At 37.4% G+C, this 21,772-nt stretch overlaps 1 protein-coding gene across 1 annotated transcript in view; it reads left to right on the top strand.

The window, feature by feature from the left end:
• ERC2 (ELKS/RAB6-interacting/CAST family member 2) overlaps positions 1–21,772 on the top strand; it is a 370,025-nt gene that overhangs the window by 217,498 nt on the left and 130,755 nt on the right. The window contains exons 15-16 of the mRNA XM_054216425.1: positions 3,728–3,739; positions 18,419–18,554. Of these exons, the coding sequence (XP_054072400.1) occupies positions 3,728–3,739; positions 18,419–18,554 (148 nt within the window). The remainder of the gene's footprint in view (positions 1–3,727; positions 3,740–18,418; positions 18,555–21,772) is intronic.

Genomic DNA, 21,772 nt, shown 5'->3' with positions numbered 1-21,772 from the left:
GCTTCTCTGGGGTGTTTTAGGAAAACAAATGCTCTTTTGAAACATATTTGTTGGTTAATAGCTTGCTGGGATCCATGCTCACTGCTATGCCAACATCTTTGCATTGCAAGATAATTGCAACAACATAAATTCTCAAAATTTACAAACATAAATTTCTGAGAGTGACAATCTAGAGTATTGCAAGCTATGGTGTCTTCACAATATTTATTACACTCACATATAAATTCATCAGCGTAATGAGGTGTACTCGTATAAATCATCTTGAAAAGTACAAACATTTGTAACAAAGTTATAATTTACAAATTCAAATAAGAATTAAGACAAGATGATGAATACTAATGTTCTACTATTTATCAGAAAGTATTGACACAGAAAGCGTCAAATACCCAAGGGCAGAAATATCTGCTTCAAGATATGGGCAATTGAATTTATAAATGTATGCTATTTGGCAGCTGAACATTATTAATAATCCTGAATATTTCATATGAATGATAATTCTTTTGGTTTTAATGCGATTTTCTTGCTTCAGAAACGATCACGCTTCTGATTTGCATCACTTAAGATTCATGACTCATGCTAGTCCTCATGTATACGAACGTGTTGGTCTGTTTCTTAATTGTATATATATTCATTTTGTGTTTTATAACTTCTTATTGCTACATCGGAGAACCAATTCCTCCTCCTATACTAAAGCTGCTTGATAACTTTTATTACATGTTTCATTATTAATATGTTTATAATAAGAACAGGTTAAAATTAAATGCAATATATCCCAGCATAATGTACCTTTGGTAACCTTAGCTGGATGTTTTTCTTTGGTCTTCTTGACAAAGGAAATGTGGTGTGGATTTTTGGTTTGGTTTGGGGTTTTTTTTGGTAATGTAGCTGAAACTGGGTGAGATAGTGATCAGCTTAAATTTTAAGGCGAAGGGCCTAGCCAAAGGGACTGCGACTGGAAAGGAACTGTCAGGATGGAAGGAGCATATCGTTTGATGCTTCTATTAACAGTGTTAGAATAAAAAGTGTATTTATGAAGTGTGCTAGGGAGTTTGAATCATGAAATCAAGTGAAATGCAATAGTACAAAATGCATGATTGTGAAATTAGGACCAGTAAGACTGCGTGCTGTACGCTAAGGACGATCCTCGATACAGTTTCAGAAGAGAAAGATTGGGGGAATTTGCTTATGACAGTGTCATTATGAGCCATCTAAATAATGAAGCAGCCATCTAAATAATGAGGTGTGAGTCCTGGCATGTCAGAATAAATGTTTGCAGTAAGGATAGGAAGGTATTAATGTCATCAAGCACTAGCAGGACTCCACATGGAACGCTCCGCTGTGTACTTCTCATCAGTCATTTTCGAGAAGGTTGAATTAAAGCTGGCAACAGGTGCAGAGAGGGCTGTGGGGTAGGCAGGGAGCGGGGCGCTCGTGTCACGGGAGGAGTCGAAACAACAGCGGTTTTTTCTCTGGCAACACACAGGCTCGGTGGGGATGCTTGTTCTCTGTAAATACGTGAAGGGGTAAGCACTGCGGTGAAAGAAGAGTGATTTTAGTAAAAGAGTGTTGCCACGTAATACAATGGATATAAATTATCCATTAATAAATTTAGGCTGAAAAGAGAAAGAAAGGAAGAAAACATTTTCTCATTCTCAAAGGAATGAAGGTGCTTTCTAAAAGAAACGAAGGGGATGAGAAACCTAACTGGTTTTAAGATGCGGCTTGATAAATTTATGCACCTGTTTGAGGTGTGGCTGCCTGCAATTGCATGCACAATTTCAGTCCTGGGAACCAGATTATTCCTCAGTCTTGTGCTCTTACAGGGATAGTGTGCTGTTAGCAACCTGTGTGCATGTCTTTTCTGTGTTAATTTTACCTTACTTAACATTCCATAAATATCTGTGCAAACATGTTGCTTATATTGAGTGGTTTCTTAGGGGCGAGAACTGCAACTAAGCGCTCTCAGAATGTAAGAAATGCAGGTTTCCTATTGCCTGCATTGTGACCTCTGGAGCAAATCACAACGACTGGGAGAAAGAAGGACGCTGTACGGGCACGTGTGAAGCTGAGGATGAAAAAGGAGCAGAAAGGCTGCCCTTGCTCATGGGTCCTGACACTGTAAATAACATTCCGGCCGTTGTCTGGAACCTCTTTTAATGGGAAGACAAATTCCATGTAGGGAAGTGGCGTATTTGGAGGAAAAGAGCTAGATTAATAATTACTTTCTCAGGCAAGCCATATTTAAAAATCCATTGTCACCAATTGCTTTGAGTGCCCTTGCTGGAGAGACTAGACTGCCCCTCAAGCTGCCAAACGCAATTCAGGACACAGTGGGCTCTTCACTTTAGTCATCCCCAAGGAGCCAGAAGGAGTTTGGGCAAAGGCTGGTAATAAAGGACAGAGCAGGACTAGCGTGCTACCTACCTTCTTCAAGAGAGGAGGCTGTCAACTGACCTGTCTGCTACAGGATGAATATTGTAATCCTAACCAGACTGCTGATGGTTTAGGAGCGAAGTGCTGTAGCTTGACGGTGAAGCGATGAGAACGCAGTGTAGAATGCAAAACCTTGGAGCTGCCTTTCTCCAGTGGTATGTTTGATGGTTGGGCATTTGCTTGGTTGACCCTGGCTTCTCAGCAAAGCTTACAACAATATAACGTTCATTTAAAAATACTGTGCTAGCTATCAGACAAAAGCAGTTTGCTTTTAAACAAGCTGTTTGGTTTTTGTACCCACTTTGCAGTTCTAAGTTTTGGGTGATAAAACTATCGATGTGCATTTAAGCTCTTGGGGTGTTCAGCCTACGGTTAATTAATTCTGAATTCATTTGCATTTGAATTCTGATTAAAGTAAGTCCACACAGCCCTGAAAATTTATTGTATAAATGACAAAACATTAGCAGACAGAATTATTGTGTTTAAAAAAAAAAAAAGTGGTTTTTTTGGCTTTTAAAAAATTTCCCTTTCGTAAGTGAAAGAAAAGGTGTGCACTGGTGACAGCTTTAAGGATTAGTCTAGCTGCGTGTCAGGTAGGAATTTTTTTTGTCTTACTTAATTGAAATGGCACGCTAGGTATTTTTTTAACAAATAAGTTATCAAGCATCAGAGTATTTTCAGTGATGAAGTACTAACCTTATTCTTCGGACTGAAGGAAAAAATTGCCGTCAGCTTTAGAAGGGGCTGTATTTCCCGGAGGGGGCAAATCTCTGTCTTGGATTACTAGGTACGGTGCTTCGGGAACTTCTAAATGCTGTCTTTGAACAAGCTGCCACATTGTTTAGCTGTTTGGGCTTTCATGGGAAGACTTGAACGTGGGTCATCAAGCCTATGTTGGTTCAAAAACTTTGTGATATACGATGAGACATTGTGTGGCAGCAGACACTGCCGATACCCACCTAAGTTATTTGTTCCATTCAGTACGTGTATACATTTGGACGGGTATAAATATGGATGGGCTTTCACAGTCCACAAATGACAAGGTGCCATTTTACTTTAAAATTTCTGTTTTATTCAGTGCACAGCAAGGATATACTGCTACAGAAATTTTATTTTACTTCTCGCTTTCCCCCTTGCCTTTCCTTTTCTTTTTTGTTTTAAAAAAATCTGCTGATATAACATCTGCTTGTTATATTTTTACAGAACTAATGTGTTCCTCCCTTTATTCTCTTTTGCTGTCTTCCTCCCTATCTGTTTTTCTCCAAACTGCTGCTTTCATCCCTGCTCCAACCAGCTTGACTTCCAGGTCAGTATTTTCTGCTCTCCTATTTAACTGCTCCTTCCGCAATGAAGGTTTTCATTGATGCTTCATTTATTTGGCCATTTTGATTCCATATTAATAACTTCTGTTTGTGTCTTTTTGGGTTTTGTTTTTATTCAGCTTGTCCCCATTGTGAAGTTTTTGGTCATTCCATTTCTAGATCAGAAACTTTGCACTAAATGAATGCTTTTGTCAAAAGTCTGTAAGAAAAAAATGTTTATTAACAACATATTAAATTCATATGTTGTTTCGTGTGAAGATTTTTTTCTTCTTTCAGTTTTACTTTTATTATCTTTGCATAGGGGGTTCAACATTGGGAATAACTTCTTGGTAGACAACCCAACCCAGTAGGTAATAGATCAAGCAATACCAATAATATACAGAGAGATTCATACTGAAGATCAAAGACTTATTCTTAATACTTTACTGCCACCACTTTTACCATTATTGCAAAAAATAATAGGATGTGTTGGAGTGGTTCAGCTTCTGGTTCGGAAAATTTTAGCTGTTTGTGCTGGCCAGACTCTGGACCAGAACGTAACTGCGAGGGAGGTGTATGTACGTGTGCCATTATATGCTGTGTTTGTGTATGGCATCATCTCGTCAGGTGCACGTTTTTCTTTCTTCCAGGTTTTAGATTAGTTTAGGTAGGGTTTGTACTCGTCTACTTTTTTGGAGTAATCTTCTCATCTGATCAAGTATTATGTCTTGTGGGGCTTGTTAAAAGTACAAATTGATCATCGACAGTTTTTTTTTTTCTCTTCGTAGGCCTTAATGGTAATTTTTCTTTCTCATGCTTATGAATGGCTGTAAAGTGTAAATTAGTGAAGTCTTAAAACCTACTTGTTATTTTAGAAACAAATAACTTTATATGATTTGGACTACAGGTTCATCTCCTTCTTCCTTTCCCCATTTGTTTCGGTGTGGCTTTTTTTTTTTTTTTTCCCCTTTTCCTGTGAGAAGTATTTAAGACCGTTCTATATGCTGAAGCTCATCCCTTATTTTTCGATTTCTGAAATTGGCGATTGAAACTCGCACAAAGTTTTGTTTCCCGTACTGAAAGAGCTCGGCTTTAGGCAGGAACAGACCTGGTTTTCAATCATTATAAAGGTAGAAAGCGTTTACTTCTTCAGAGATCAATGGGGCTGGAGTGTAAAGGAGGGTGTATACTGCAAAGACTTCCCAGCTGGATTTCGGGTACCAAAAGTTGGCATTTGCAGATATGGTTCCAGGTATCAGGTTGCCATGCAGCACATTTGACAGCACATATGTTCAGATCTGAAGTTTCAGAATTTTGATGTGGATGTATACTTTGTGCACAGCATTGTTCTCTATTCATATGGAAGCAGCGCTTGCCAGTTTGGGAGAGCTCTGGTGCCTTAGTCTCAAAACCAAGCACAGTTCACTTTTCACGGTTCAGATGTGTCAGAGGCGTTTCTGACGTGGAAGCCTTGGAACTGTGTGGCAAGAGACGGCTCATTATGAAAAGACTGGCAAGATGAGGTTTGTTTTTTTTCCTGATGTGCTTTAATGCACATTGCAATCGCAAGTTACTTTCCAGATGGAAATTTTTTTTTCAGAAATTATTTTTTGCAGTAACAAATCAGATGAACACTTTCTTTTTATTTTCTACTACAAGCCCATTTTAATGTGCTTGATTGGATAGTTACTACACCTGAATTATAAAAATACTTAAACAATTTATTTTCAGAATCTTTCTTTCTTCCAGAAATTAATGAAAAGCATTTACTCTGGAGTTGGCTGTGATGAATTTATGGTCTGAGTATGACCACTCCGGCATTTCTATCAGAACATACTCAACATTGATTGAAAAATCTCTCTTGCCAGAGAGAGCTTAAAGAAAGGTATTATGCTACGCGTTTGTCATTATGGTTGAATTCACTGGAATTCAATGATTGGTATGCAGAAACATTTGTTCAGCAGTTGGAGTTGCAATTTCTGTTATGTTTTATTGACCTAAAAAACCAGCTGACCTTGCTGAAGCAAACTGTCCTCATAACCCTGCCAACTTTTATCCCTAGAGTCCTCGATGAGTTGTAGTCTATGATTAGACTTTACTGGGGGATTTCAGTGAAGTGTTAAGTTTTAGCAGCTTGAATCGTCATTAAGGTCAAAACTTAATTTAAGAAGCAGATCTATTAATTTCTTTAATTTCTGCTAATCAATATGTTTTTTAGCTGTCGTTTTATTAATCCGCATTTATATGGGGTTAGAATGATTAGAAAAATGCTGCGTCTGTTTAATAACACGATGGGCTGTTCATACTGATGGCAATCGAGGAACTTGAATACGTTGGCATAACCCCTTACTCCCACGTGCATCTACTTATACAATAAAAAATACTCTGAGCACAAGAATCAGTACAGTAATTTTTTTTTCCATTTAGGGTACAGGTTACTTTTCCGGCTGCGGATAAAGAGAAGACGGATATTTTTTACATGTATAATATACTGATCAATGCTAGAAGTTTTCCCACCAGCCTCTGGTGTTGGCCTTCCTGATTGTTTGCGTGGGAGGCTACAGCCCCATGTGTTGTGCAAAGCAAGGTTTACCGGAGTTTTAAATTTAACTTACGAGCCTTCCACAGTTTTGTCAAATGTCAGTTTGATGGTTTCAAGGGCAGAGTGATATGTTGTTCAAAGATAATTTCCCTGGAGAAATTGAGATAGTGTACTAATGAAAACTGAGAGAATCTGTGATATACATTACTCTCCGAGAGCCTGGTTATTCTGAGTGAGAAACACAGTTGTCACATCGGATAACAGGCAGATTGTTGTCACGTCTTTCTGGTTGGGTCTGTTTGCTACATATACGGAATGAACATTTTAGCATTATGAACACTTTAACGTGAGCATTTTGAAAGAGATGAAGATTTGAGATGAGATTATTTATATTTATCTGATTGCAAGTGTGGTTTTGTATTTATGCGCATTTACGTTTCATTATATTTAAGAAATAGTGAAGAAGAAAGTTGACTTCCTCGGAACTCTGCTGTATTAAAAAAAAAAGTAAAAAAATAATATATTACAAAATAAGCAGAAATCATTGTGATAAATAATAAAAAGATACAAAGGAGTCCCTGGAACAGGACAACACATTGTTGTTCATTTTTATCCCACTCGCGCCTGAGCCTGTCTGCTCAGTTCTATACTCTGCCCTCTCAGTTTGCTTAAAGACATGCAGAGGTTAAAGGAATAATTTCTGAGACAACTAGAAATTGATTCTTTAAATAAGGAAGGATGTTTTGTAATTTCTCTTGTGGTTTTTTTTGGTTTTGATTTGGAGTATAACTGCTCTGTGGAAGTAAATGGATATGCAGAGTAAAGTGGAAAGGAGGAGAAGAGAGCTCCCTATCTCTGAAGGAAAAATAGCCACTTTGGATGGGGTTGGGCCTGACACAACAGTTCGGTGTTGCTGCTGTTTCCATTTCACGGTTACTAATCGCAACACAGAGCAGTGTTTCTTACGCTGCGCTAGACCTGCTGCTTCCCCTGGTTTTCCCTGGGGCGAAGACCCACAGAGCGTATTTCTTTACTCTTGGAAGTGTGAATAAAGAAGCCGTACAGCACCCTTCTGGGGAGCCTGGCAACTGCCCGGGTGCAACGCTGTCAGGAATCCTTGTGTACAGCAGAGGGGTGGGTGTGGGTGTGAAGAATCATTGTGAGATAGCGCAGCTTACCCTCCAAAAGCTGTGACTGAAAAGAGACAGGGGAACTAAATTTAGGAATTGGTTGGTGGAACCACTTCTTCCACTCGTATTGTTTGCTTCCATAATGCAGGAGCAACATGCCTGGGCAACGTGATCGTGACTGGCTTGAAATGCTCTGATCTGAATTTATAATAAAGGGAAGTTAGTATGCCAAAACAAGAACTCATACAAAGCGTACCTGATTTATTTGGAGGGCTGAAGAGGTTACTGCGAAAGCATGGAAAGTTTGATTTGTACGTTGAATGAAAACGGCTGGATTGATCCTGAGAATTGCTAGGTTGAGCCAGGAGTTGCAGTCAAAACATTTGCTTCAATGAAACATGAAGTGCAGCAGAGGAGGTTTGGTCCTGGTTGCTTTCCGGCTGAGGTTGGACATGCTGCGGAGCAGTTGGATGCAGAGAATAACTGGGCAGAGTCAGGAGTCAGTGGGGCTTTTTTGTTTTGTTCTGGGTTCTTTTTGGTTTTGTTTTTGGGTTGGTTTTTTTCCGGTTTGTTTGTTAGGGTTTTTTGTTTGTTTGGGTTGATTGTTTTTTAAAGGAAAAGAAAGAAAAAAGCTTACCTGGACAACAGCTGGAAAGGACGTGATGCAGCAGCAGCAGGACTGCAACTCCTTAGTTGCAAATATCGGGCAACAAACTATTTCCTGTTACTCTGTTATCGCTAATGGTATCAATTAATAAAATAGCTGAGCAAGCAATTGCCATATTAAATCAGATCAAATATCCTTCTCATCTAGTGTCCTGTCATCAGCAGTATTTACTTTTTTAAAAAAGAAGAACATCAGAAGAAAATGCAGAACAATCCTTGGTGTACAGGATAGATGTGTGACAGATGAGTCTTCTGGTACGGATTTCACACATGTTCATGTGAAGTGTCATCCAGTAAGAATGTGCTGAGAAAGACAGTAGTGCACGGCACTGTACCGGGGCGTCAGTGGTTGCAGGCAGATATGTGTTGAAACAAAGTGATACGAACCATAGTTTGGAACAGGATTTTAGTAGGTCTTTTTCATTCATGCATTATCCTCCTGTGGATATTTCTAGCATCTCTCTAGGGCTTTGGCGGGAACTGTGTCAGACTAAACACTTCTTAAACAAAGATTTTGGAAAACTTCCCAGATTGTGTGTTAGGTAAACCCTTCCTCCCACGCTTTTGTCTTTGAGGTGAGAAATGTTTCAGTGACTTCTGTGACACTCGCTTTATTTCTGCCAGGCAGAGTTCTTGGTTCTCTCAAGGCAACAGCATCTTTTTTGTGGTGCAAATAATTGTCTGAAGCTCTATCATAATCTGAGTATTAAGAAATCTTAAACCAGGCTTCAAACATTTTAAATAATGAGATTTAAAGGGGGAAAAAGAAGAAGAAAGAATTATTCAAATTTGTGGCTTTTTTTTTTTTGTTAACCCAGCAATAGAATCGCCTTGTGTATTTAGAGACGTATAGGTCTGTGTGGGCTGCAAGCTTGCTCCTTCGAGTGAAACAGGAATAGCTGTGTAACCCATTGGTAACAGGAGCTGGGAATGTAATTAAAAGATGGAATATACTAAAATTCATTTATCTTAATTGGTAACTCTGGGCATTACAGCATTTTTGCATTCAACTGGAGAGTTAGGAATGTGGGAATCAAATTCTTTGGAGATTTTAAAAATACTGTTTGGTTTGGGTGGTTTGTTTTTTTTTTTGGTCCATTGTTTGCCTGGTCATTTTGATTCCAGGCCTTTATAGCAAGATAGAAAGAACGCAGAGGCTGCTTCGCTTCTCGGTTTCCTGTTGAGTAGATGTTGTGCCATGGAGTTTGCTGTAGTCTCATCTTCAGGCGAATGGCAGAAAGACCGAGCATTCTTCTTTAGTAAGAGATGAACAATATTAACTTTTTGTGATAATATTCTCTGAGCAGTATTGCAGAATAGTGGCCTATGGTAGTGGCCTACCAAAAGATAAGGGTGGTCTGGCCAAAGTTACCCAGAAAGTATTACCTTCCTCCAAATTCTTTTGTCCAAAAAGCAACAAACTTTTACTCCGTTGTCATAAGCTTATTTCATGAGGGAAGATCTTAGTGTCCCCTACTAGCCTTCCTGGCAGCAGGGGCAATCCAGCCCCAGGGTGGCAACGTTCTCCTGTCTCTTCGGGAGGCATCCACGCAGACTCCCCTTCTCATCCCACGTTGTATCGGCCATGCTAAGGAAGCTGAGCTACTCTCATTTATCTCACTGTAGAAGGGATATTTTTTTCAGTTACAGGATCAGGTAGCGCCACTGTAAAGGTGAAATTGTGTACTGGGTCAGCTGTAGGTTGGTAGGTTATGTTTTTACACAGTTTGGGAGTTGAAACAATTCTAAAGGCAATTAGTGCAGGCAGTTGAAGTCTCGCCCCTTCTTTTCAGCGGGCAGTAGAGAGGGGAAAGTACAGTTCTACAGAGAGAAGGAAAAGAGCGGGAGTAGGATCAGCCAGATTTTCTAGGTTTTCTGCTTTGGAACTGTGAGGGCAAGAAGGGCAAAGGTGAGACAGGACTTTTTATTTATTTATTTATTTTCTATAGTATGGTAATAGGTTAGTCAGACATGCAAAGAAAGAAATCCCTGGGGATTTGGGGATGAAGTATTGCTCCAAAGTGTGGCCTTTGTGATAACAGACATGGAAAAAATTGTATTTTTTTCTTTTGAGTCTGTCTAAACAAAAATCAAGGAATGACTTTTTCTTTTTTTTTTTTTTTCTCCTTAGGAAGTCTCCATTCAAAACATTTTATTCATATTTGCCTATGTAGTGGTCTGTAATAATCTGTGAGCTTTTTATGTTGGTCTATCAAATTTTCACATTAAAAGCAGAAAGACTTCCAAAGCAAAGCAGAAGAAATGTTATTTTTTAAAATGGTGTAATAGCTTTGAAATTTTTTTTGACTGATTTACACCAGTGTTATACTTCAGTTCTACATTAATCAGTATGAGCCATGTCCTCCGTAAGGCAGACAATTATCTGTCCACTTATATTCAGAATTGGGGTGCACTGTACGGTGTTATCAAACGGGATAAAGAGGCTGCGCAGAGAAGGTATTACAAGTTTTGGCACCGTTTTTAACCAAGTAACAGATATTCGTAGCAGCTTTGTCATCAGACTGTTGGAATAACCTAAGAGACAAAACCCTAATGAAAGAATTACCCTGGAGGGGGAAACATATTAGAAGTGGTAAATTGCTTAATTATAGCTTTGGGATCTTCTTAGTCTCCATTCTCCATATGTTGCTTGTTTTGTGGGTAGAGTGTATTGTATCAGCGGTGAACGTGCACTTGGTGTGGGCTGTGGATCAGTTTCGGTAGGGCACCACTGAAAAACGGTTCACACTGATGCATTTAGCCCTGCGACATAGATGCATTTTTCTGTGTTTTGAAGAGTCCATTGGGAGAATCAGGCAGCTGCTTTGTACCTTTGTTTGTCCTTTTTCCCTTTTTGGTACTGCAGTTGTGACACACCTTACTTCAATGGGGAATATTCTTCTGGGCAGCTCGGGACATACCAAGCCTTTTCTCTTAACAAATGCACTAATAACTAGTTGCATTCTGTGTTGCTGTAACGTGCCACGTTTGCTAGTCAGTGGCCCGCACAGGAAACAATCATTGTGTACAACGGTGAGATGGCTTTGTAGTTTTGCAGTCAGTGGATTTAATTTTACAAGGAAAAAGGCAAAATACTTATGAAATAAAATCTTGTTATTATTTCATATGTTAATAAATTTTAATGTTTTCTTCCTGTGGTTATGATCATTACTCTCTGCCGGTTTATATCAGGGCATAAAGCTAGATGAATGATTTGGCCTGGAATGTACCAGCAGTCTTGCTTCTGAACATCATCTACATCATTAAAAAAAGGGACAGTCCCAATATAATTTTTTGCCATCGAGGGAGAAAGAATAAAAGTTATTTTGAAGCTCAGCTCTGTAATGTGCTGGCCGTTTCAAAGTAATTAATTTCTTAATGGCCGGAATGATTGTTTCTGTTTTTGCATTTAAGGTATTTTTTATTTTTTATCATCATGACAATTGTATTAGCTAATAAAAAGAAAAGAATAAGGACACACCCCCCCCCCCCAAATCTTAAAGGATGTTCTGGACACTAATAATTCTTTAGGTTATAGAATCTGGACTTAAAAAAACCCCAACAACAACCTGGAAGTTCTTGTAAATGCAAAGGACAGCACAGGAAGATACTACTTAGGTTTTTATTAGCATATCATAAATCTTAAGGTGACTAGGGTCCAAATTATTAAATGAATTTAGCAGTCAAGCAGGAGGGCTTTATTTTAGAAAAATGATGCTTATTTGAAGTATGTTATATTTTCTTTGTCATATCAAAATTTCAGCTTGTCGTGGATATAGGTTTTCTTATCACGATAATACTTTTTTTCCCCAGACAGATCCGTCTCAGGCTTGTAAGTGAATAAGCAGCGTCCTTGTGTCAGGAATGTGCCTGTCAGTAACCCTCTTAATCTCTCTTGAGATGGTTATAGTTTGTTAGAGTCTAACCCATCTTTGTTTTTCAGGTTTACAGGTTGGTAGTAACAAATACATTTGTATTCCAGGAAAATGCCAGAAACAATACTTAACTTTGCTCACATATTAATGGAAATTCTATCTTATGGATTTCAGTGGAGTTGGATCTTAATTTTAAACTATTACCCTTATGCTGTTTTTCCAGTCTCGACTCAATAAATTAAATGGGAACCTATGCGTACTGTCAGTTTTGACAGAGAGAACTGAACAGTTGGAATGTTTCTGCCGAGTCTCACTGAAGTGCCGTAGCTCGGAATGGGCATTCACACGGACAGGGTTTACAGGATCAGGTCTTCTGCATGACTAGCTACTGAGATCCAGAGTGCCTAGGAAAATGTCGAGATTCGTTTTATTGCTCGCGTACGTGAATTGTTTGTAAAGGTGTGGGCTATTCATAAAGGAGAAGGAGATGATCTGTTAAAAATAATTTTTTCAAGTAATGATGTTGATCGTATTCTACTCAGTGCATGCCTAGAACAACAAGTGACGTTTTTTGATTATTTAAAATATGTATACTAGACTAAATTTTAAAATGTATTTTTGAGACTTTCCTATTTTATAGAAATTACTTGTTTTGTCTAAATTGTGGTGGTGAGTTTTTTTGTTTTGTTTTGTTTTCCCCCCGAAAACATTATTTGGTAAATTTATTGCACTCTGATTTTCTTTTTTTTATTTGTTGAGGAGTACAGGTTCCTAGCATACTGCAGAATTTTTTTGATTGACTTTCAGATAGCTGGTCCCATTGTAATGCTGTTCAATGTGATGAAAATTATTACAGGGACATATTTTTTAGAGAATGTTAGAGATTTTGCCCTTGGGACTATTTTACATGTCTGCATTTTTTGGATGCTTTGAGGAAAAAAAATCTTTATGAAATAGAGTGAAGACTATCCTAAGCACGTAACACTTATTTTTGGCTGACATTACCAACTTTTTGGCCAAGATACCCAGGTGGCTAATTAAATCTGGGAATTTAATGAAATAGTGTGATTTTCTGTAACTATCAGAGATTAAAGCATTGGAGTTTAGACAACAGTTACACGCTACTGTAAAATGAACTCTGAAAGATACTCACATATATGCAGAAACTAAATGTTAATATTTGTCTTAAAAAGTTGAACTGAGGGAATTAAATGTACTCTGGTTAGAACTGTGAGATCAGTTTGTATGCTATTCTGGAAGAACAAGAAGAAACCACAAAGGAACATGGTTAAATGAAGTCGTCGTAATTAGTGATTGTCATACTAGCAAGAACTAAGTGCTGCTACTGTTTTGACATCTGTCTTTCTGCTGATCAATGGTCTTTGTCTCCATCGCACTGATGTCTATTTCTTAACAAGACGTTTCAATTTAAAAAATTAAATAGAATGAATAGCTAGTGTCGTTGGTGTAAGGGCATCTTGCTGTTTGCACAGCAAAATTAAGGGGCTCTCCTTTGGTCCGGACTTCATAAGAGACAAAGCTGGAGGGCCATATAAGAATTTTTTCTCTTGTTCAGATCTATGATATACTAAGCGTACCTAAATATTTAGCAATCATAGTTTGATGGTTCTTCAGCAGTATCAGAAATCAGAGCTGTTGGAGTCTATGGATTCCTGTCTTGGTGGTCTGAGCCCATTTTTCTGCAGAAGTTGTTGGATGCTGAGGAAAACTGATGTAGGCGTTGCTGTGGTTTAGATACCTCATTTGAAGTCTAGTGCCCAGTTGAGGTGTAAATTAATGGCTGTGGAGCGTTCTGTGTGTTGAGAAAGATTATGGAAAATTATCCCATATCAGAAAGACTCAGGAAGAGGAATGGGAATTATGACTGGCTAATTTTTAACGGAGCAGCATAGCTACAGGCTACTGTGTATTTACAGTTCAGAGCAATGGCTTGATCTAGGTTTAAAAAAACGCATAAACTCAGTTTAATGTGCAGTAAGGTAGTTTCTAGAGAAGTACGTTACTTTATGTAGCCTTTTTCTCTTCATTAGGAATGAAACAATGTGTAATGTACTGGAAGAATCAAATTTTATTTAGAATTTGTTCTTATGTCTGGTGTTCTTCATCTCTTCTTTACTAAATTCCAGTACCATTGTCACCTAGTATTTATGTTCATGGGTGTTTGCTGGATACTGCTTCTCCATACGGAATGATCAAACGAGTTGGAAGATGCCCATGAAGTCCTTCAGTTTCTAACTATTTTTTTTTTCTTAAACTATTGACGATGTGCTTACATTCTAGCTCCATTTTGAAGACAGCATAGCTCCACTCCAAATTCTTTTTTTGTCCATGGATGAAGCTGCTAGATGTTTTATGACAATTACTGACTGCCTATAACCATAGGAACACAAGTAGAAATTTAAATTTGTTATCTGAAAAAGTGTCATTAACCAGCCATTTTAATGTTTGTCCAAGATTAAGCATCTGTGTAAGGTGTTAGTCATCTACGCTTAGACTTTTCCTTCTTAAATGTTATAAGCTCAGAACATCATTTCTTTAAGCCAAACGAGGCGTTGGCACCACTTCAGTGTGCTCTGGGCTTGGGTGCTTTAGGCTCGTTTGATGACTGGCTTTCCAGGTGTGTGAAGTTTCTAAAATTACAAACACAGCCTGGTATTCCATAATGACTGGTTTGCGATGACAGTGATGCCTAGCGCAGTGACTGAAGAATTTAGCTCACTATGAGATAACAGACCCCCAACTTCAAAATGAACTATAACAACGTGGGAAGTCAGAAAGCTGTGGATTCCATCTTACTGCTTTGGGGCAGTTAGACTATCAAACAAATAATACTATTGCATGTATTTTACTACCAGAATATGATTAATAGGTGATAGTAAGATCAATTCTACTACCCAGACCCCTGCAGCCTACTTTTCAGATTCTGAAGACATATACCTTAAACAGGTTTTTGGTTTGGTTTTTTTTTTATTTATTTTATTCTGTTTAATGAATTTTGTGGTCTTACAGCTTTAAATTGAAACAGCGTGGCAGAACACATGAAACTAATTCCTCAGGATAAAGAATAATGTAGACTCGACTATGCATATCAGCATAGCTACTAGTAAACTATGTGGATATTTTATATCCTATATGGTAATGGCATATGATATTTTGTGCTGATTGTGTACTGTTCCCAAATATTTTTCTATTTCTCATGCATAATCTTTACTTATCCTAATCTTCCGTTTTATTCAAAAGTGTTTTAGAAACAAGAGCCATGTGAAAAAATACCAGTGCAGGCGTACTCAAAGAAAATACTGACTACTGATATATTTGCTGTTAAAAATAAAATAAAAAAAATGTTTGTGAATGTGTTCTAATATTTATTTCTTCTATTGAACTCCTCCTGTACCTTTAATGCAGGCCTAAACGAAAACCAGTCAGCTAGGCTTTTTAACTGTAGTATTTTCTTTTCATTTCCATAGGCATGTAGTCAGTTGTGGAAGAAAGAGGGGCTACGACACAGCTTTCTTTTATTTCCTACGCTTCAAGATTTTGCATATCACAGGCACCAGATGTTTTCCTTTGCAGCTTTACCGTGTTCTACTTTTCAGTGTGGCATTAGACAGAAACTGAAATGGGAAGTTGTGAGAGGGAAGAGTGATGAAAGAAGCAGTTAGCATTGGCATAAAATAGCAGGTCTTATGGAGATTAAATATAAATTAATTTATCGCTTACTCAGCATTAGATTGAAAACTATTTTACATTTTAACAGCACAAAGTCATATTACACCACCAAAATTTCTGCCAAATACCACATTTATATATGAAGTTGTGAAAGTCATTTTTCCTAATACTCATTTTTGGTTTATGCTGATTAGGTCTATGCTTACGCTTATGCGACATGGACCCCTGAAAGCAAATTGATTTTCACTTGGAGCCGCACTGAGCATCTAATGTATATTGCAATACTTGATTTAGAAAGACAAAGGGCATCAATCTCAAATTTAGTTAAAAAAGGCCAACTCAGTAGCTAAACCCATTATATTTTTTAAGACCTAGAAACAAGTTTAAACTGGAACATACAATTTCTGGTTGTTTTTTTTATTAATCTGTCAGTGTAACTTTGACAGAAATATCCCTGCTGTTCTTAGCACTGTCGCGTTGCTTGCTTATTATTGCTTAGCTGTGGCAGACTGTTGTGTTTTTCAGAAAATTAACCTTTTTTACAACACTACGATAAAATACTGGTGATTTATGCTATACTTCCAGGCCTATTGAGGTAGGTCTCATGTAGGCAGGTTTCTTCTGACCATCATGTAGTGTATTTTTTTGTGCTCACGTGAACTTAATTTAGGGATTTAAGCATGATGCCAAAAATCTCCCAAAAGACAGCTGGATCGCTGTACTGATGGTCTCTTTGACCTGGGAAAAAAGTGTTGTTTCTTAGGAGTCTTGTCATTTTGGTAAAGGTACGTCTAAAGGGGAGGGAGCCTTAGGTGTATAGTTTATTACAACTATATCTGGGTACTATAGAAAATATTTGAGAATATTTAAGGAAGATGCAGGCTAAGGTCTCAAAGTCTCTAGCACCACAAAATGTGAACTGCTGACTAGAGTTCGTTCAACCTAGAGAAGCTCAGCTCTTCATCTTCCATTTCTATGCTTTGTGTAACATAGAAATGATTGTACTAAAAAAACCAAAGAGGATGGCTTCTGTTGTGTTGTTGCGTTTTGTTTCTGAAACTGTTCTATTTTCTGGTGGCAATGTCTTGTTGGGGATTCTTTTAGCTTTATGGTATGTACAGTCTTTACAAATTTTATTTCCAACATTAAAAAACGAGTGCAAAAGACAAATGCTGGAAACAGATGAAGAGTTAGGCCGTTCTATCTTTTTGTGCCTTAACAAGCTGATGCAAACTCTTGAAAACAACTATAGAATAAATCTATTTTTCAAATAGAGGAATTCATACTTGTCTTTAAAAAATTATCTGTGAGCTTGATGTAGATTCTTTTAGAAAGCAAAGATTTTTATTTGAATTAGGGGTACCTACTTTTATTTTTCTAGGGAAGTTGAAGTTACTTTTTTAGTAATAATAGATTTTCTAAGTTACGTATGTAGTTTTCTACAGTTAGGTACTGTACCTACAAATTTGTATATGGAGCGTCTTCTAAAAATTTTTAATACCATGGCAACATTTATTGATTAGAGATTAATTGTTAATTTTTCAGTATCAATAAGTAGTAAAAAAACAGTGGTAGGACAAAGAAACCAGTGATAAAAGTAAATATGAAATGACCTAGTTTCCTTAGCATAATAAAATCAGTGCAAAAAATGTATTCTATAACTTTTTTTTTTCTGAAAATTCTAATGTGGAGGCAACAGAGACATTTTCAGTGATCCTTTGGGGCATTGAATAATATTCTCTTCATTTGCCAAAATAGGATTAGTGCGTAGATCTCATTAGGAATTTGCACATGACTTTATTTTTATATAGATAAAAGGGAGCAAATTCCTCAAAGTCAAAGAAAGTCGGGAAAATACTATCTAAGAATCCAAGCAGGTAGAAAGCATTACTGGAAGGATATTTTCTTCAGTGCCTGCCAGGCAAAATTAGCTCGCCTTCTTTCGTAAAAGGTTGTGTGCTAAGTATCAGAATCAGGAAAGCTTCTGGTAACTTAATGAATAAGATCCACAGCAAAACATAATTAAACAATGAAACAATTAAAAAAAATTTTTTTTTTTTACTTGAGTACAGTCTTAACAAAAGAAAGTCTATAACAGTGGTAAAGATTGTTCATTTTTGTTAGAAGTTACTCATAACTCTGTTTGTTGATAGTCTTTTGTAGAAAGAATTCTCATTAAAAAAGATAGAAATGTAGCGGTTTTGTTATGTACGAAGCTATTTGTAAAGGCATCCTTTATTCTTCATGGCATGTTTATGAAGTGACCTTCTACCCCATCACACTTTAATCCTCAGAAACGTTGTATTTATAGTCCAGGTTTTTAAAAATAGAATTTCACAACATACATTAGTCATCACCTTCACCTTCTGCTTCCTTTGAAATTAATGCTACTTAAAGCACCCATTAAAATTGTTCCTGAACTCACTGAGTGTGTAAGGATTGTTGGATAATCTCCCTCTGTTACAACAATTTTTCTGCATAGTGCTTAGAACATGTATCATAGTGCTTAGAACATGTGTATTTGTGACCAAATGATAAAAAAGAAAAAAAAAAATCTTGTAGGCCCAAAAAATTGCTTTATCATTGTATAATCTGATGGTATTAAAACTGTTTTGATATGCCGTCTCGAAAACAAGATGAAGTTTTATTGTTTACATCTGATGATTGGAATACTTGTAGCTGGAGAATTGATGTCCTGTGTCATAGTCACAAGTCAATTTATAGACAAAAAGAAGTGGTTGCAGTCATTAACACCAGTGCATGTGTGTATACAATCCTTAGACATATGAAGGACCAGAACAAGAAGGTTGCCAATCTGAAGCACAATCAGCAAATGGAGAAAAAGAAGAATGCGCAGTTGTTGGAAGAAGTTCGTAGGCGAGAGGACAATATGACTGACAACTCTCAACATTTACAAGTGAGTTCATTTTTCAGTTGTGTTTTAAAACCATCAAAGAAATTACACTTCTGTTTCACTGTATGTCTTCCAGGATGTATAATGAATTTCTTCCCACAAAGAGCTGATAGCTCTCTCCCTTCCTGCCGGAGGATGCACTACTGACTTCGGTTGCATTCATGAAATATTTAGAGTGAGGAAAAAATAATAGAATTTGAAGCCCTCTCCTCACAAGGACTGTATTTTACTTATTTCTTATTTAAAGGCAACTAGGTCTTTATAGCTTGTTTTGAAGAGAGTCAGAAAATAGAAGGATAATTATCCTTTCTGGATATCCTTTCTATTTCTGTGCTATTCACAGCATTATATCCACAAGCTATAGTGAGGGGATATAGTGTGGTTATGAATGCTCAGCATGTTTGACTATCAAATGGTAGCGTGCGGTGATTTTTTTTTTTCCTTTTTTCTTTTTTTTTTTTCCTTTTTTTAAACTGGACATATCTGGGTGATCAGCTTTGTAAAATACAATTTATTTTTTCAAGAGTATTCAATTGTATAACAGAAATTGTGCCGTGTTTTCCAGCGTGGAGATTGAACGCAACAACATTTGAGACCCACGAGCTACGTCCTGTTCTATGTTTCTATATGTAGCTCTTCACGTGAAATCCACTGTCTGGGAGGGAAATTGTATATTAGCAGGGATATCATCATCTGGTTGCATACTCAGATCATTTAATGAGGGTGATTTGGTCTTATTAACTCTCTGTACCTGCATATGTAGTGGGTTAAAAGGGTGAGGATAGATTGTCTGACAGGGTAATAGTGAATCTAGAATCCTCAGCAAAGATCATTTTAATCTCATGTGCTTAGGTGTAGCATAGGAGAGCACTGGAGGCAGCTGTAGATGTCTCATTTGACAGATCTCTCACAATCATTACTGCACAGTTACTGCATCAGTAACTTCTTTCTTACAGTTGGAAAGAAATGGTTCTCCTATATCTGTTTTTTATTTAAGGTAGACTTTGAATCTTATTCTAGGAGAATTTCTACAGTTTGTAAGTTGTTGAGTTTGGGCGTTGAGGTTTGAAAGGTGATTAGCTGATCTGGTTAAATGATACATACTAGGGAATTTGTATTAAAGGCCACAAACCAGGTTTGATGCTTGACTTAAAAATTATTCTCCGAGATCTGACCATGAAAAGCCATGAAGTACCGATTTCTGTCAACAATATCAATGTCTCCACACACAATGTTTATAGGTAAGTCTAATTTACAGTGCAAAATTTTCCCTTGATCTGCATAATATAATGGATTTCTGGAAAATTTCCAGTAGATGGAATTTGACCCTCACATGCTTCACATGGTACTGCGTTTCTCAGGTACCGTTTTCTCTATGCAAAACAGAGAAATCAACACCACACCTCTCTTCAGGCTTGTGTTGGTGAAACTGTATGTCAGAATCAAGTTCAGGGAATGATACGTTATTCATGCATCTGTGTAGTGTTATATATACTTTATAACCTTGATCATTACATACTGATCGCATCACCATGCCTTCTACTGCGTGTGCTATAATAATAAGAACTTGTGGAGTATTTGCTCTGACAATATGGTGCATCAAAATTAAATCTCATTTTTCAGCAGCTACTTGTAATTAATGTGGTTCAGTCAAGAGAATATATTAGAACTTTATTTTTCAGTATTATTTTGGAAATTATCAGAGTGGTGTAATCATTAGAGAACAGAAGTCATTCCTAGGGTCTTTGTTGTAACTGTTATACTTGGAGCTTTCATGTCACGTGACGAGAAAGGGTCTACCAAATGGAAGTAGCATGGCTGAATCGCCTGAATTTAGAGAGAAAAAACCTTGCCTGGTGTATAGCACGTCTGTGCTGTTCACTTGCTATAAAGCATTTACCCACTGTGAACAGTTTATGAAAACCAATTAACTAAGAACTGTTATTTCTCTGTTACTAGGCCTTAAAATGTTAATATTTTAATATTGTGTACATCAACATATTACTTTCAGTAATGTACGTATGTGTTGTGGCCCATCCTACGCTTGCTGAGCTGCTGGGAAAGTGGAAAAGAGAGGATCCCGGCTGCTGGTGCCTACCAGTAGGTGCTTTGCACTCCCCAGCTCTTCCTCCAGTAGCTGCAAGAACAGGAGGACGTGAGGACTGGTTGTCTGTGGTGCTGGTACAGCTGATCCTGCCTTCTCTGGCATAAGCTACACTTGCGAATGTTCTGGATTTGAACTTACTTATTCCTGTGTTCAGAAGGATACATATAATGCACTACGTGTAGGTAAATTTATTTTCTTTCCTACAACCCAAGGGTACAATACTTTCCCCGGGAAGCAAAATATAAACTGAAGTTTTCCTAGTGATGTGAACATATACAGAATTCAAATTGGGAAAATGAATGATCTGACAGAGTAGAATACTTGATCACTCTTTATGTTAAATTTCAGTTTATAAACAATATGTAGAGTTAATAAAATGTTATAACAGTAGTGATCTAAGGATTTAAGTGAGGCAGGATTTGTGGGGAGACACATGGTGCGAGATATAAGATATACTTTGAAAAACAAGTTTCTGGGAGTACTACACATCTGCTAATTAAAAATAAAATTAATTGGTATTCCAATAAATATTGAATTAACGTCTTAGTGAACCGTGAGGATCTGACCACCTTTTCTTGTTACTGTTTATAATACCTTCTACTGCGTTTAGTAGAAACACCCTCTGTTCTAGGCATTTATAGAGCTCGTGTCTATAGTGTACTTGTTACCTTTGTGAAGGATGTACTGAGCTGTTAGGGGAAAGTATATCCAAAAATTCTCTGGCCTGATGTAATGATTATATTTGTTGGCTAGCTCTGATGAGCTCAGCTGAGAACTGAAGAGCAGTTAGACTAGTTGAATTACATTTATTCCAGGCAAGTCTCAATCCCTTTTGCAGAAGTACTGGAAAAGGTGTAATAAGAAAGCTAGTATAATTGTCTGTGGACGGCTCAGGGAGTCATTAAGGGCAAACTGAAGCAATCAGGTGAAGTGTCATCCGTTTTGTACAGCTCGAGTAGGGGCTGAAGCTCTACCCATTCAGCTGTTCACCTGCTTTCTGGTAGGTTTGAAGAAGTTCAGAAGTTGGTCGTTCCTTTCAAGCTTCAGTAGTACGTAATAGTTCCTGAGGCTTGTAGCATCATGTGTATTTGTGACACTTTTCAGATAAAAGCCT

The sequence above is a fragment of the Rissa tridactyla genome, chromosome 10 (genome assembly GCF_028500815.1).
Source record: "Rissa tridactyla isolate bRisTri1 chromosome 10, bRisTri1.patW.cur.20221130, whole genome shotgun sequence".
Taxonomy (NCBI): domain Eukaryota; kingdom Metazoa; phylum Chordata; class Aves; order Charadriiformes; family Laridae; genus Rissa; species Rissa tridactyla.
The sequence above is the reverse complement of the archived record's forward strand: the minus strand, read 5'-3'. Positions and strand labels throughout refer to the sequence as shown.